General features: G+C 35.3%; 1 protein-coding gene across 3 annotated transcripts in view; it reads right to left on the bottom strand.

The window, feature by feature from the left end:
- Window positions 1–1,881: 1,881 nt before the first annotated feature.
- The window catches only part of FBXL4 (F-box and leucine rich repeat protein 4), an 83,046-nt gene continuing 70,173 nt past the window's right edge, over window positions 1,882–14,754 (bottom strand). For 2 of the 3 annotated variants that reach the window (XM_041760341.1, XM_041760349.1), the window contains one exon: window positions 7,032–7,200. In XM_041760341.1, coding sequence (XP_041616275.1) covers window positions 7,037–7,200 — 164 coding nt within the window. In that variant the 3' untranslated portion in view covers window positions 7,032–7,036. Of the gene's footprint in view, window positions 2,591–7,031; window positions 7,201–14,754 lie in introns of those variants that run through there. The other variant, XM_041760359.1, reaches the window with a different exon arrangement.

Here is a 14,754-nt window from a genome sequence, read left to right as displayed (position 1 = left end):
GCAGATTCGTGTCATTTTAGAGTTTAAAATGAGCTGATGTCATTTCATAACATAAGGATGGATTGTGAGTGTTTAGCACATAGATGATGGTTCATCTACCAGGCTTATCCTCGTCTAATTTCATAGAGGCTGTGACACAAACCTATTTACCCAAACCTTCCATTATATTCAGCAGTGTCCTGAAATGATCAGTTTTGAAAGTGAGCTAATGAGATACTCAAGCTTATCTTATTATTCTGAAGTACAGAATAATACAAACAATAAAAATCATTAGACATTGAACAGCATTTTTATACAAATAAAATTTAAAACATCTCAGTTAGTTGTCTGCACAGATTCTCATTTGTAACAGAAAGAGCTGTTTTATCTTTGGTGTAATCTAGTCAATTTATCTGATCATATGACTGCTTTGCTTTTAAATTTTTCCTTGAAAATTTTATAGCTAGGACTGCACCAATTTACTTCGCCAAATACACTGATAAAAATCTTCCTTCCTCTGAAAGTGTCACTTTCAACATAATTACCTTTTTCCTTTCAAAACGTAATAAACCATTAATAGTATTCATGCGTATAAAAATTCAAGCCCAAAATTCAGACTTATAGGCAAAAATCTTCAATACACTTCCCGCTGTGCCAAAGGAAAAATCTTGGCTTCTATCCACATTTATAAAACATATATAATAAATCATGATCCCTGATTAAAGTAATTTATCTTTTCCCTTTTGACTTGTTGCTATTGCTGTCAATCATCACCTCTTTTGCTTATTGACATTAATGTACTGCTAGAGAACTGGGCTGCATGGATAAAATCACAGCTGCTAGAATAGTTTTTTAGCAATAGCTAACATTGTGTTAAGGGTCACTGACAAAATTTTCAGAATGGCTGAAAAAAAATTTCCTCTGAAGTATTAATTTAGTATTAAATGTGCTAAGAAAGGGGACAAACTAGAAATAACACTGAAAACTGTGATAAATGGCTTTGAAAATGAAAATTACTGTGTCAGAAATGGTGTCCTTTAATATTGTAAAGTAAAAAATGAAAAGTCAAACATTCATTATTAATTTACATGGTAACCAAGTGAACTTTTTGTTTGGTTTCATATCTCTTTGTTAGTATTACTATACTTGTAAATATGAGTTTTCAGTCTTTAGTTAATTCCTGGGAAACACCAAAAAAATAGAAACACTTCTTTTAAAAATTCACTTTTTTCTTTGCTACATATTGGCTGAAAATTAATCACCCCGAAAGAAAGGAAGAATATTAGCTAAATGTTTTTCTATATATTGTGTATTTTTAGGGTCTTATTTCAGGGCAGTTTAAATTAAGAAGCTCCTTTACTTATGCTCACAGAGTTAGGGATATATCTTTATCTATTACTAGCCACTGGGAAGATAATTTATCTTACCAAAGTGCTAATATTAAAAATTTTAAGTCAATTGACAATATTAATAATGATGGGTCATTCGGCTTCAAATTTTAATGGACAGTCTATATATTTTCTCTTGTTAAGGGAACCCTTATACATCGCTGGTGGGAATGTAAATTGGTACAGCCATTATGAAAAACAGTATAGAGGTTTCTCAGAAAATTAAAAATAGAACTACCATATGATCCAGCAATCCCACTTCTGGGTATATATCTGAAGAAAATGAAATCAGGATCTCAAAGAGATAACTGTACTCCCATAATCATTTCTACATTATTCACAATAGCCAAGATATGGAAACAACCTAAATGTCTGTCAAGAGATGAATGGATAAAGAAATGTGGGGTGTGTGTATATATTATATATACACAGCCCACACGTATATATGTTATTATATTATAACATATATAACACACACATATGGTAATGCAATAGTATTCAGCCTTGAAAAGAAAGTAATGCTGCCATTGGCAAATACATGGAGGCCCCTGGAGGATGTTGTGCTGAGTCAAACAAACCAGACACAGAAAGATAATACTGCATGATCCCATTTATATGTGGAATCTAAAAATAACAAGTTCATAGAAGTAAAGTACAATGGTTACCAGGAACTAAGGGAAGGGAAATAGGGAGAGATGCTGGGTAAAAGGTAAAAAGTTTTGGTTATGAAAGATGAATAGGTTCTGGAGATCTATGTACAATGTGACTGTCGTTGACAAAACTTATTGTGTATTTGAAATGTGCTCAGTTGTCACCATCAGAAAAAAAAAGTGGTAACTATCTGAAGAGAGATACCTTATTTAGTTTGAATGTGGTAATGACTTTACAATGTATATGTGTATCAAATAATCAGATTGTATACCTTCAATATACACAATTCTTACTGGCCAAATACACTTCAGAAAAAAAGAAAAAATCCAAAATTCTCTTATTATAATGGTAAAAATTTTTTCCTAAGTCAATAAAATACTGTTTTTCATATTAAAATCTAAGTGGTAAAGTGAGAAAGATAAAGGCTGAGAACAGGTTTGAGACTAGTGTATAAAATTAGAAATGGGCAAACCTGAGCTCAGTAACGACTTGCAAATATCCCAGAACAGTGTTCACAGATTTGGTCCACCGGCCAGATTCAGACTGCCACTTGAAAATGGTTTTTACATTTTCTAATGGTAAAAACAATAAAATCAAATCAAAGAAAGAAGAGTATTATATGACACACGGAAATCACATGAAATTAAACTCTCAGTGTCCGTAAGCAACTAAGAGTTTTATTGGAATGTGGCCACGTTCATTCATTCAGGTCTATGGTTGCTTTGGCCTGCAGTGGAAGCGGTGAGTAGCCACAGCACACACATACCGGGTTCTCGGCGGTCCACACTGCTGCTCCGCACGTTACAAATGGCAGGGATGCAGTTACGACTCTTCTGTATTCTGCATGCCACACATGTTGCCATACCACAATGTTTTCTTATTACCACTGGACACCCATTGTGCCAGAACAAAAAGGAAAAGGAAAAAAAGAAATGTGGACTTCCAAGTTTCCTGTGTTTAAGGCAGTATGGATAATTTTGTTGCCACATGAGATGGCAAAGGTTGTGTTTAACATGCCATGACACTGTCGCTGTTCCGGAAAAATACTATACATACAATGGAATGATCACAGTGGCCAGAAAAATTAGGAAATTTGAAACAAGGTATCTCATTACAGAATTTCTTTCTTAAAAAAAAAAAATGAAAAAGCTGCAGCCAAAGCAAGCTTCTGCATGGTTCATTCATTAGCCCCGCGAGGAAAGCCTTTTACCAATGGTGAGTTAAATTGTTTTTGATTCATCAGCTAAAGAAAAGTGTCCAAAGTAAACTTGCTTAGACTATGTAATTAGGCTTTTGGCAAGGACAGTGGCTCGAAGAGTTGAGAACACTGGGAACAACATCAATAGTCAATAAAAAAAAAAAAACAAAAAACAAGGCACATGATTCTGAGTGGTTTTCCCTGGCTCTTGCTGAGTCAACAGATGTTACTGCTACTGCCCCATTATTGTTGTTTACTGGATAAGTCAGTGCTAAGGCTCAAGTGACGGGAGAGTGATATTCTACAAACAGTCTTGTGGAGCAACTTCAGGCAAGAGCATTTCTCAGAAGTTAAGAAAATAGGACCTTGGTGTACCCTGAAGTAGAATCTGCTAAGATGTGTTAAAAAAATATATATATATATATATGTGGAGCAAAAAAAGACTTAGTTGGTCAAATTTAGAAGAACTTGTGAAAACGTAAAGTGTTGAAAACCTAAGGTTATTTACTGTACTATTTATGGCAGGTAGTTGTGGAATATATGTGACTTGACCTTGTGTTAATGACCTAGTGCTCTCGGCAGGCAGTGGATGCCACTGAACCATCCTCAGCTGTCACCCGTCAGCTATAGAAGCTGAATACTCGGATCTCTCCTACCACACTGCAGTCTGTTGGCTTAACAGTGGTAGTTTCATCGTGAGTTTTTGAGTTCAGAACGGATATTGCAATTTTTCTGGACCAGAAGAAATACCCTCAACCACAACTACAGAACGCCAAATGGCTTTGGAACGTAGCTTTTCTTGCAGAGTTGATCATGTTTTGTAATGAATTCAACCCAAAATTGAAACACTGCAAAACAGTGGGAACAGTTATTCCCACTGTATGTGGGATTCAGGAAAGGGCTCCTCCGGACTCAAAGAGCATTCTGGAGTGGTGCTTTTCAAAGGGTGGCCCTCAGACCAGCAGCAGTCAGCATCCACTGGCTGCTCATTAAAATGCAAATTCTACTGAATCAGAAGGTCTGGAGGTGAAGCCAGCAAAACCGTGTTCATCTGCGAAACTTACACTAAAGTAATTTTGATGACAACTAATATAATTTGAATCACAAAGTAACACCAAGCAGCTTTATACATTTCCTGTGCTACCAAAAGGTAAGACAAGAAGCAATATCTCCGTTCTCACAGGAATCTGCAGCATGTATTTTTCTGAGCTCAAACCATACGTCCAGCAGTGGGTTTTTTTGAACCCTGATGCAAATATGAAGGAAATCTCCATTTTTCAAATCCATTCAATTGTGCAATTGAGGAGCTCCACCCAACCTTCAACTGGAAGCGATTAATCTGCAAGGTAATGGCATGCTAAAAGGAAAATACCAAGAGAAGAAGGAATCTAATAGAATTCTATCAATGCCTTCCAAGCGATAAATATGCTCAGTGAAAATATTCTCATGGATTAACATATGTACTTGGCAATACTTATCTGTATGAAAAGATATTTTCAAAGACAAAAATATGTAAAATCATACCAGAGATCAACATTAGCAGATGAATACTTTACAATCAATTCTGATGACAGGAAATAGTAACTCTGAATCCCAACTAAGTGAAATATTATCCTCCCCAAGAGTATTTCATTCTACTTGTTAGTGGAACCATATCACAAAAAATTTTCTCAATTACTGTGTTTTGAATTCTGTCCTTCAAAATTTTGTGGAAATTCACTTTCTCTATCATTACTATAATACCTATATAATAACCTCAATTTTGCCTCTTAGTCCGTTACAGAAAATGTTCGCTTGACCTGCGCTCTAGAATCAGAAGTCACCCTGGACACTTAAAACATAGGGTGAAAGCACTGCCTCTGAAGCCAGATGTCCGAGGCATGTATAATGGTTCTGCCACTAGCAGCTATGTGGACATGAGTAAGTTCTTCGATCTTTCTTTGTTTCCTCACCTGTAAGTTGGTGTAAGTAATGGTATCTACCTTATGGCGCAGCTGTGAAGATTCAGTGACTCAGTAAACACAAAGCACACAGAGCATCTGGCACAAAAGTAAGCACTAATTCCATGCCAGTTGCTAATTCAAGATAAAAGTACTATTTCACCCAGTTGGTAGTCAATTTATAAGTCTCTTCCTCCTAAAAGTTCCACCAGATTAAACATTTAAAATGTTGACATACATTTGTCAGTGAAAAGCAAATCCAAGTGCATGAAGGTAACAATGTAGGTCAACCCAGCCCTTTCCCAACTGCCCCTTGCTTCTGCCATGAACTGGAAAATAGGGCGTACCATACACGTGACGGCAATCCTCATACAGATGGTCTCTTACATGGAGGAGACTGTATTACTATTTTAATATTTTAAATGTCATGATATTACATTCTTTATATTCTATAAAAGAATAAACACAGCACTACTACTAGTAATAATTTATAACCTTTACATTTTTAAAGTTTGACATATTGTATGGCCTAACTCAATAATATATTCTTATTCAATAAATATTTACGGAATGACTAATATTTGTCATATGTATAAATTCACTAGCTTAAGTACTTTGGGGGGGGGATGCTTTCATATGTATACTGTTGAGAATACCCTCAAAAATTGCCTAGAGACAAATATTAATCATGCTAATTTTTTTTTAGCTAAATGTGTGTGTGTGTGTGTGTTTTTTAAAATGACTCCAAGAAATTCTACAGTAATGCTGTCCAATATGATAACCACCAGCCCCCGGTGACTCCTGAACGCTAGCACAACTGAAGTATGGAATTTTTAATTACATTTAACTGCAGTTAAATAAAATAGCCACAAATGGCTAGTGGCTGCCATACTGGATTATTCTAGAGTGTGCAGATGTTGGAATTTAACATATTGCCCTATGTGGGAAAAGAAATTTTGGTATACTGTATCCTTAATATTAGTTTGCTACTCAAAATGGCCTTGTCATTTTATGCCACAAAATTTTTTCTGTTTACTTTCAGAGCAGCAGTACTAAATCAGTTCACTATTTAACAAAACAATGTTGTTTGTTTTTTTATCTGCTGTAACAGCTTTCTAATTATTTAAGGTGCTGGGGCACAGGAAAAAAATATATAAATAAATGAAATCCACATATATTTCAGAAGTCTTAAATTTTTCTCTCTGGCAAATTTTTAAGGCATCAGCTTAACAGTTAGAAAGTTGTTTTCTTTAGTAGTTTACCTCTGTTCTTGATTATGCTCATATTTTTCTACTGGTATTATCCAGTAGTAAAATATATATGTCAGAAGAAAAATGGAAAAACTAAAATTCTCAAGTTGAAGAATTGATTTATCAGCTTAAAAATTAATCATAGCACAATTAATTTCTCCAGTTAACTCTGGAAATTCTGTATACACCCAAACAGAACACTGGCCAGGTCATAAGGCTTATTAATAAGACATTCTTACATGGAGGTGTGAAAAATTATTTTTATTTTTAAATATCATGATACTTTCTGGCTCAACATGTTCCTTTAAAAAGAAGTTAAAAGGTTTCCATATTATTCTTTTATTACACATGTAATTACTGACTAAAGAATAATATTACTGATTAACATAAGGTACACTTAATGTGAGCCACTCACATATTCTTCAAGAAAAGTGCTTGCAATATCTTCTCAAAACACTTGTTTACATTTTTACTTGATTTAATGGACAATTTCATATTTTTTCTTCAAAAATCTACAAATGCCTTAATGGAATATTAAGACATTCCCACCATCATAAAAACTAAACAAAACCAACTCTAAAATAAAACCCTACAAAAGCACATTGATTTTATTATAGAACACATATTAAGTCACTGCGTAAAGCTCTTTTTTATGAACACTTTTGGAAAGCTCACATTGAGTTCCATCACAGCTTTATTATCAATCTGTGAACAGAAGGACACATCAAGCAAGGAAAGATCTTTACAAGATTCCAGAAGTTTTCTTAAGGATGCTGGACTTACCATTCTTGTTCCTGTCAAAACAAAATAAAATACCATCAATATAATATTTATATGATGTCCTGATAAAAACCCCTTTGTTATTTATTGCTTAAAATGCACTTAAAATAAATTGCCTTTTAAAAATTAAAAGCATTTCTTTAAACAAAAGACATACTGAAACAGTCTTGTAAAAAAATACAAACTGAAGACTAGGAGACTAGCCAATTTGGTATCTAGGACCTGGATTTTGTCCATACTCTACCCACTATCTTCATTCCTACCTCCTACCCTTTCCAATCAGCTCCTCCACACCTTCCTATTTCTGTCACCCAACTTTTCCTCAACCCATAGGTCAAATCAGACAGAAGGGCTTACAGTGATTCCACCTCATATTCCATGCAGTGCAATTACTACGCAACCACCCCTGCAGAAACTTCTGTGTGAGGCCCTGGAGATGCAAAGATGAGTAAGACACGTGTCTGCCCTAAGGAGCTCATTGACCAAAGTTGGAAACAAATAACTACAATACAGTTTGGTGAGTTTTACAGTAAGTGGTAGGTATAAAATGGCATTACTGGAAGTCAAATGACGGATGATGAGTACTGTGTAGCCCATGTTAAATCTGATGAGACTACGGGACATTCAGATAGAAGCTAAATTATATACATTATGAAAAGCACCTGCTATATAGCAGGTATTCAAATATCACCTATCAGTAGGCTTTTAAGGTATCATCTGTTATAAAACAAACCTTACTTTAACTATAGGTTTTCTAGAGAGAAAAAATATCACAATCATATCACATATACATGCACATCTACTGTGACGGGGACCGAAGTGTTGGTAGTGTTAACCTTTGCCTTTTCCCTGAGAAATCCCTTCTACTCCCCCTCTCTGCCATGGGCTCCAGCAGTGGCAACTATACTGCCATCTCGACTGTGGCTGGCCCCCCGGATCCTCCTGGGAATTTAGAATGGGAATTCAGTAAAGCCTTCACTGTCCATAGATCTCTTGAACTGAAGACGCGAGAATCTGGTTGGGGCTGTCATATTTAGCCACCTGTACCTAGAAAGACAGAGATGGCCAGCATGACAAGAAAAGAAGAAGGCAAAGCCAAAGGGAGAAGCAGACCTAAGAGCATCTGTGAGTGTACAGGGAGAGAGGGGGTGGGGTGTAGGTGTCTGAGCATGAAGGACAGGAAAAGAAAGAACAAAAGAGAAAACAGCTTCCTTGCCTTTTGATGGCTTTCTAGTCTGTCCTGAGGTCTGACCATAGCTAGCTTCTGCCTGTGGATCTCAGAGAGACACCTCTATCTCCATAGTAATTTTCTTTCCCTTATGTATAAGTTAGCCTGAGTGGGTTTTGTTATAGAAGCGCAGAGGACCTCAACTAAGACACTTGGCTATGTGGTGTTCTTCACCCACGGCTGTAGCTATCTTCTGTTTGCCAGACTTGGTCATTAGAATCTGAGTTTCCTTTCCTTTTTTTTTTTTTTTTTTAAGATTTTATTTATTTATTCACGAGAGACACACACACAGAGAGGCAGAGACACAGGCAGAGGGAGAAGCAGGCTCTCCGCAGGCATCAGGCCCTGAGCCAAAGGCAGAGGCTTAACCACTGAGCCACCCAGGCGTCCTACAATCTGAGTTTCCTGATTAACTAGGAGATCCTAAAAGCCTAAGAGAATGTCAGGGAAGGAAGTTGGGTGATGAAAATTTAACTAGACAAGGGCACCCTGTCTTCTCTTCCACAGCACTGTGTGCTTTTGTTTTCTTATCCACTTATGACACAACTGTGTTCTCAGTTCCTTCAGAGCAGGGGCCACCTCCTTCATGTTCACGGGCCTATCTCCAGTGTTGGAAACAATGCCTGACACAGTATATGCTCAATAAGTGTGTAATAAATGAAGGGATGAAGGGATGGTGTTTAATTTCCCAATGCCATCACCCTGGCTTAGCTCCTTATCAGATGGATGACTGCAGCTAATCTCCCTCATTTTGATCTCCTCCCTCTCCAATTCACTTACCACTTGTTTCTAGATTAATATCTTTAAAACACAGCTCTAAATATATCACTTATGCCCGGAATTGAAACCTGATAATAGCTCGTCCTTGTTTAATTTTGTGCAGATTCCTCATTCTGGTGTTCAAAACTCTCTGTGAAAGCCTCCATTATACTAACATTCTAAGTCAAATTAGATTGCCTATTCTCTGAAGATACTCTGTATTTTTGATTCCTATGCTTTTGTTTCATACTATTCATTCTGCTTAAAATGCTCCCCTCCCCCTAGTTCCTATTCACTTTTCAATGATGCCTTTCAAATACCTATTAACCTTTTTAATTAAACTTCTTATTTCTCTAATTATAGATACTCTCTTTTCTTTGAGCCCCCAAATGGACTCGCTTCTGGCTTCCATTAAAGTTATTTATATATTGTTTTCCCGTTTTTTGTTTTTTGTTTGTTTGTTTTTTGCCACGTTAAAAACTCTCTGAAGGTAGGGACTGTATCTAACTCGGCTTTGGTTTTTTGTTTTGTTTTTAAAGATTTTATTTATTTATTCATGAGAGACAGAGAGAGGCAGAGACATAGGCAGAGGGAGAAGCAGGCTCCCTGCAGTGAGCCTGATGCGGGACTCCATCACATTTGAATTAAGATGTTCTAATATATTTGCATGACGGCCCTCTCCCATCTAAAATTTGTTTTGGCATAATAATGACACTTCCTTGCTCTTCTTTTCTGAGTAGAGTTGACACACAATGTTATATTAGTTTCAGGTATACAAGGTAGTGATTCAACAAGTTTACACATTATGCTCCATTCACCCCAAGTGTGGCTACCCCCTGTTACCACGCAATGCTGCAGTATCATTGACTACATTCCCTATACTGTGCCTTTTATTCCCATGACTTACTCATTCCGTACCTGGAAACCTATACCTCCCACTCCCTTTCACCCATTTTGCCCATCCCTCCAGCGCCCTTTCTTCTGGCAACCATCAGTTTGTTCTCTAGAGGTCTGATTTTGCTTTTTGTTTATTCATGTTTTGTTTTTGTTAAGATTCCACTTAGGAGTGAAATAATGTTATTTATCTTTCTCAGTGTGACATGTCACCACTTAGCAAAATGCCCTCCATGTTATCATAAATGGCACAATCTCATCCCTTTTTATGGCTGTGTAACTTTCCATTGTCTATCTCTATACAGTATTTTCTTCATTCATTTTTTTTTGTTGATAGATTGCTCCTGTATCTTGGTTGCTATAAATAATGCGACAATAAACATAGGGGTGCATATATCTTTTCAAATTTGTAGTTTGGTTTTCTTTGAGTAAACACCCAATAGTGGAATTACTGGAACATATGGTAATTCTATTTTTAATTTTTTCAGGCACTTCCATACTGTTTTCCACAGTGGCGGTACCAATTCACATTCCCAGTGACAGTGCATGCGTGAGGGTTCCTTTATTTCCACATCCTTGCCAATATTTATTTCTGGTGGTTTTGATTTTAGCCATTCTAATAAGTGTAAGGTAGTATCTCATTGTGGTTTTGATTTACATTTCCCTGATGGTTAGTGATGTTGAAGACTTTTCATGTGTCTGTTGGCCATCTGTATGTCTTCCTTGGAAAAATGTCTATTCAAACTCTCTACCCATTTTTTAACTGTATTGCTTTTTTGGTATTGTTCTTTACTATACTTTGGGTACTAACCCTTACAGGATATTTATAAGTATCTCCTCCCATTCAGTAGGTTGTCTTTTTGCTTTATTGATGGCTTATTTTGCTGTGCAAAAGCTTTTTATTTTGATATAGTCCCAATAGTTTTTTTTTTGCTTTTGTTTCCTTCACCTTAGGAGATGTATCTAGAAAAGTCTTGCTACAGCTGATGTTAGAGAAATTACTGCCTATGGTCTCTTCTAGGATTTATGTCATTGCAGGTTTTTACATTTAGGTCTTTAATCCATTTGGGCTTATTTTTGTGTAGGGTATTAAAACGTTTTATTCTTTTACATGTAGCTGTCCAGTTTTCCCAGCATCGTTTATTGAGAGGTTATCTTTTCCCCATTGTATAATCTTGCCTCTTTTGTTGTAAATTAATTGACTATGGAATCATCGGTTTATTTCTGGGCTCTCTATTCTGTTCCATTGATCTATGTCTCTATTTTTGTGCCAGTAATGCACTGTTTTGATTACTACAGCTTTGTAGTATATCTTGAAATCTGGAATTGTGTTACCTCCAGCTTTGTTCTTTTTCAAGGTTGCTTTAGCTATTTGAGGTTTATTGTGGTTCTATACAAATTTTAATATTATTTGTTCCAGTTTTGTGAAAAATGCTGTTTGTATTTTGAAAGGGATTGCACTGAATCTGCAGATTGATTTGGGAAATATGGACATTTTAATAAAACTAATTCTTCCAATTCATGAGCATGGAATATCTTTCCATTTATTTGTGTCATCTTTAATTTCTTTCATCAGTGTTTTATAGTTTTTAAGTAAAGTACAGTTCTTTCACCTTTTTTGTTAACTTTATTCCTAGGGGTATGATTCTTTTTGGTGCAACTGTCAATGATGATGTTCCTTAATTTTTCTTTCTGCTACTTCATTATTGGTGCATAGAAATACTGCTCATTTCTAGGTACTAATTTTATATCCAGCAGCTCTACTGAATTCATGTATTACTTCTACTAGTTTTTTGGTGGAATCTTTAGGACTTTCTATATAAAATATGCAAATAGCGAGGGTTCAACTTCTTCTTTTTCTTATCTGATTGCTGTGCCTAGGACTTGCAGTATTATGTTAAACGTGGTGAGACACATCCTTGACATCCAAGACATCCTTGTCTTATTTCTGATATGAGAGTAAAGTATCTCAGTTTTTCACTATTGAATATGGTGTTAGCTGTGGATTTTCATATTGGCCTTTATTACACTGAGATATGTTCCCCACTTAATAATTACTATTATGTTACGGTACGTTCATTCCACTTTGTTGAGAGTTTTTATCATGAATGGATGTTAAATTTTGTTAAATGCTTGTTCTGCCTCTAATTGTGATAATTTTGATGTTTATCCTTTGTTTTGTTGATGTGGTGCATAACATTGATTGATTTGCAAATATTGAACCATCCTTACATCCCTGGAATAAATCCCACCTAGTCATGGTGAATGATCTTTTTAACGTACTGTTGTATGTGGTTTGTTAATATTCTGTTAAGAATTTTTGCATCTATGTTCATCAGGGACATAGGCCCATAGTTTTCTTTTTTCATGTTCTCTTTGTCTGATTTTGGTATTAGGTAGTGCTAGCCTCATAGAATATATTTGGAAACTTTCCTACTTCTATTTTTTGGAACAGATCAAGAAAAATAGATATTAACTCTTTAAATGTTTGGTAGTATTCACCTATAAATCCATCTGATCCTGGACTTTCTTTTTCTTGGTAGTTTTTTAATTATCAATTCAATTTTGTTATCTGTGATTGGTGTGTCCAGATTTTCTATTTTGTCCTGGTTCAGTTTTGGAAGACTGTGTTTCTAGGAATTAATCATTTCTTCTAGGTTGTCCAGTTTGTTATAAGCTTTCACATACTCTAATTCTCAGTTTATATCTGTGGTGTCAGTTGTTACTGGTCCTCTCTTATTTCTGATTTTATTTGAGTCCTTTCTATTTTTGAAGAGTCTTGGCTTTGCATTCATTGATTTATCTTTTGAGTCAGCTCTTGATTTTATTTACTTTTTTTTTAAGTCTCTATATCATTTATTTCTGCTCTGATCTTTCTTTTATCTCTTCTACTCACTTTGGGTTTTGTTTGTTCTTCTTTCTCTAGTTCCTTTACGTGTAAGGTTAGATTATTTGAGATTTCTCTTGTTTCTTGAGGTAGGCCTGTATCACTATATATTTCCCTGAGAACTGCTTTTGCCATGTCCCAAAGATTTATGTTTTTGTTTTCATTCATCTCCATTTTTAAAAAATTTCTTTTGATTGCTTCATTGACCCATTCATTGGTTGTTTAGTATCATGCTGTTTAGTCTTCAGGTGTTTGCATCTTTTTCTAGTTTTTTTCTTGTGATTTATTTCTAAGTTTTTTTTTCTTGTGATTTATTTCTAGTTTCATACCATTGTGATTGGGAAAAAAATGCATCATATGATTTCAATCTTCTCAAATATATTGAGGCTTATTTTGTGGCCTAATATATGATCTATTCTGGAGAATGTTCCATGTGCAATGAAAAAGAAGATGTATTCTATTTTCAGATGGAATGTTCTCTATATATCTGTTATGTCCATCTAGTCCAATGCGTCATTCAAACACATTATTTCCTTGTTGATTTTCTGCCTGAATGATCTATCTACTGATATAAGTGGAATTATTAACACTGTATTACATCAATTTGTCTCTTATGTCCATTAATATTTGCTCTATGTATTTAGGTGCTCCAGTGTTGGGTGTGTAGATATCTACAAATGTTACATCCTCTTGTTGGACTGATCCCTTTATCATTATATAATGCCCTTCTTTGTCTCATTACAGTCTTTGTTTCAAAGTTCGTTTTGTCTGATATAAGTATTGCTACCCTCTCCTTTTCTTTCACTTCCATTTGCATAGTGAATGTTTCTCCATCCCATCACTTTCAGTATATCTATTCTTTAGTTCTGAGGGGGAGTCTCTTGTAACCATAAAGATGAGTATTGTTTTTTATCCATCTGCCACCCTATGGCTTTTGATTGGAGCATTTTGGCCATTTACATTTAAAGTAATTATTGATAGGCATGTACTTATTGCCATTTTATTATTTGTTTTCTGATTGTTTTTGTAGTTCTCCTCTGTTCCTTTCTTCTTTTGCTCTCTTTTCTTATGTTGATGAGTTTCTACAGTGTTGTGTTTGGCTTTCTTTCTCTTTATTTTTTGTGTATCTATTATAGGTTTGGGTTTGTGGTTACCATGATGATTCTCATATATAGCATCTTAAGTATATAGCAGTTTATATTAATTTCATGATCTTTAAGTTCATACAGATTGTAAAAACAAAACAGAACATTTTTTTTCTTTTCCCCCATTTTATGAATATGTTGTCCTATTTTGTATCTTTTAATTAATAATTTTCTTATGTCTAATTATGGTCATTTCTTTTCCACCCAAAGAAGTCCCTTTAACATTTCTTGTAGTCTGGCTTAGTGGTGATAAACTCCTTTGTTTTTTGTTTGGGAAACTATCTCTCCCTCAAATCTGAATGACAGCCTTGCTGAGCATTCTTCATTATAGGTGTTTTCCTTGCAACACTTTGACGATATCATGTCATTCCTTTCTGGCCTGCAAAGTTTCTGCTGATATTCTTATAGGTTTTCCCTTGTAGACAACTTTTTATCTCTCTCTTGCTTTTAAGATTCCCTCTTTATTGTTAACCTTTGACATTTTAATTATAATGTGTTGTAGCATGGACCTCCTTGGGTTCATCTTACTTGGAACTCTCTTGGATGTGTATGTCTATTTCCTTCCCTAGAAGAGGGAAGTCTTCAGTTATTCTTTCTTCAAATAAGTTTTTTACTCCTTTCTCTCTCTTATTTTGGAACCCCTATTAAGCAAATG

This window comes from Vulpes lagopus, chromosome 1, assembly GCF_018345385.1.
Source record: "Vulpes lagopus strain Blue_001 chromosome 1, ASM1834538v1, whole genome shotgun sequence".
Taxonomy (NCBI): Eukaryota; Metazoa; Chordata; class Mammalia; order Carnivora; family Canidae; genus Vulpes; species Vulpes lagopus.
Note: the sequence above shows the minus strand (reverse complement) of the source record. Positions and strands in the feature narration are given on the sequence as shown.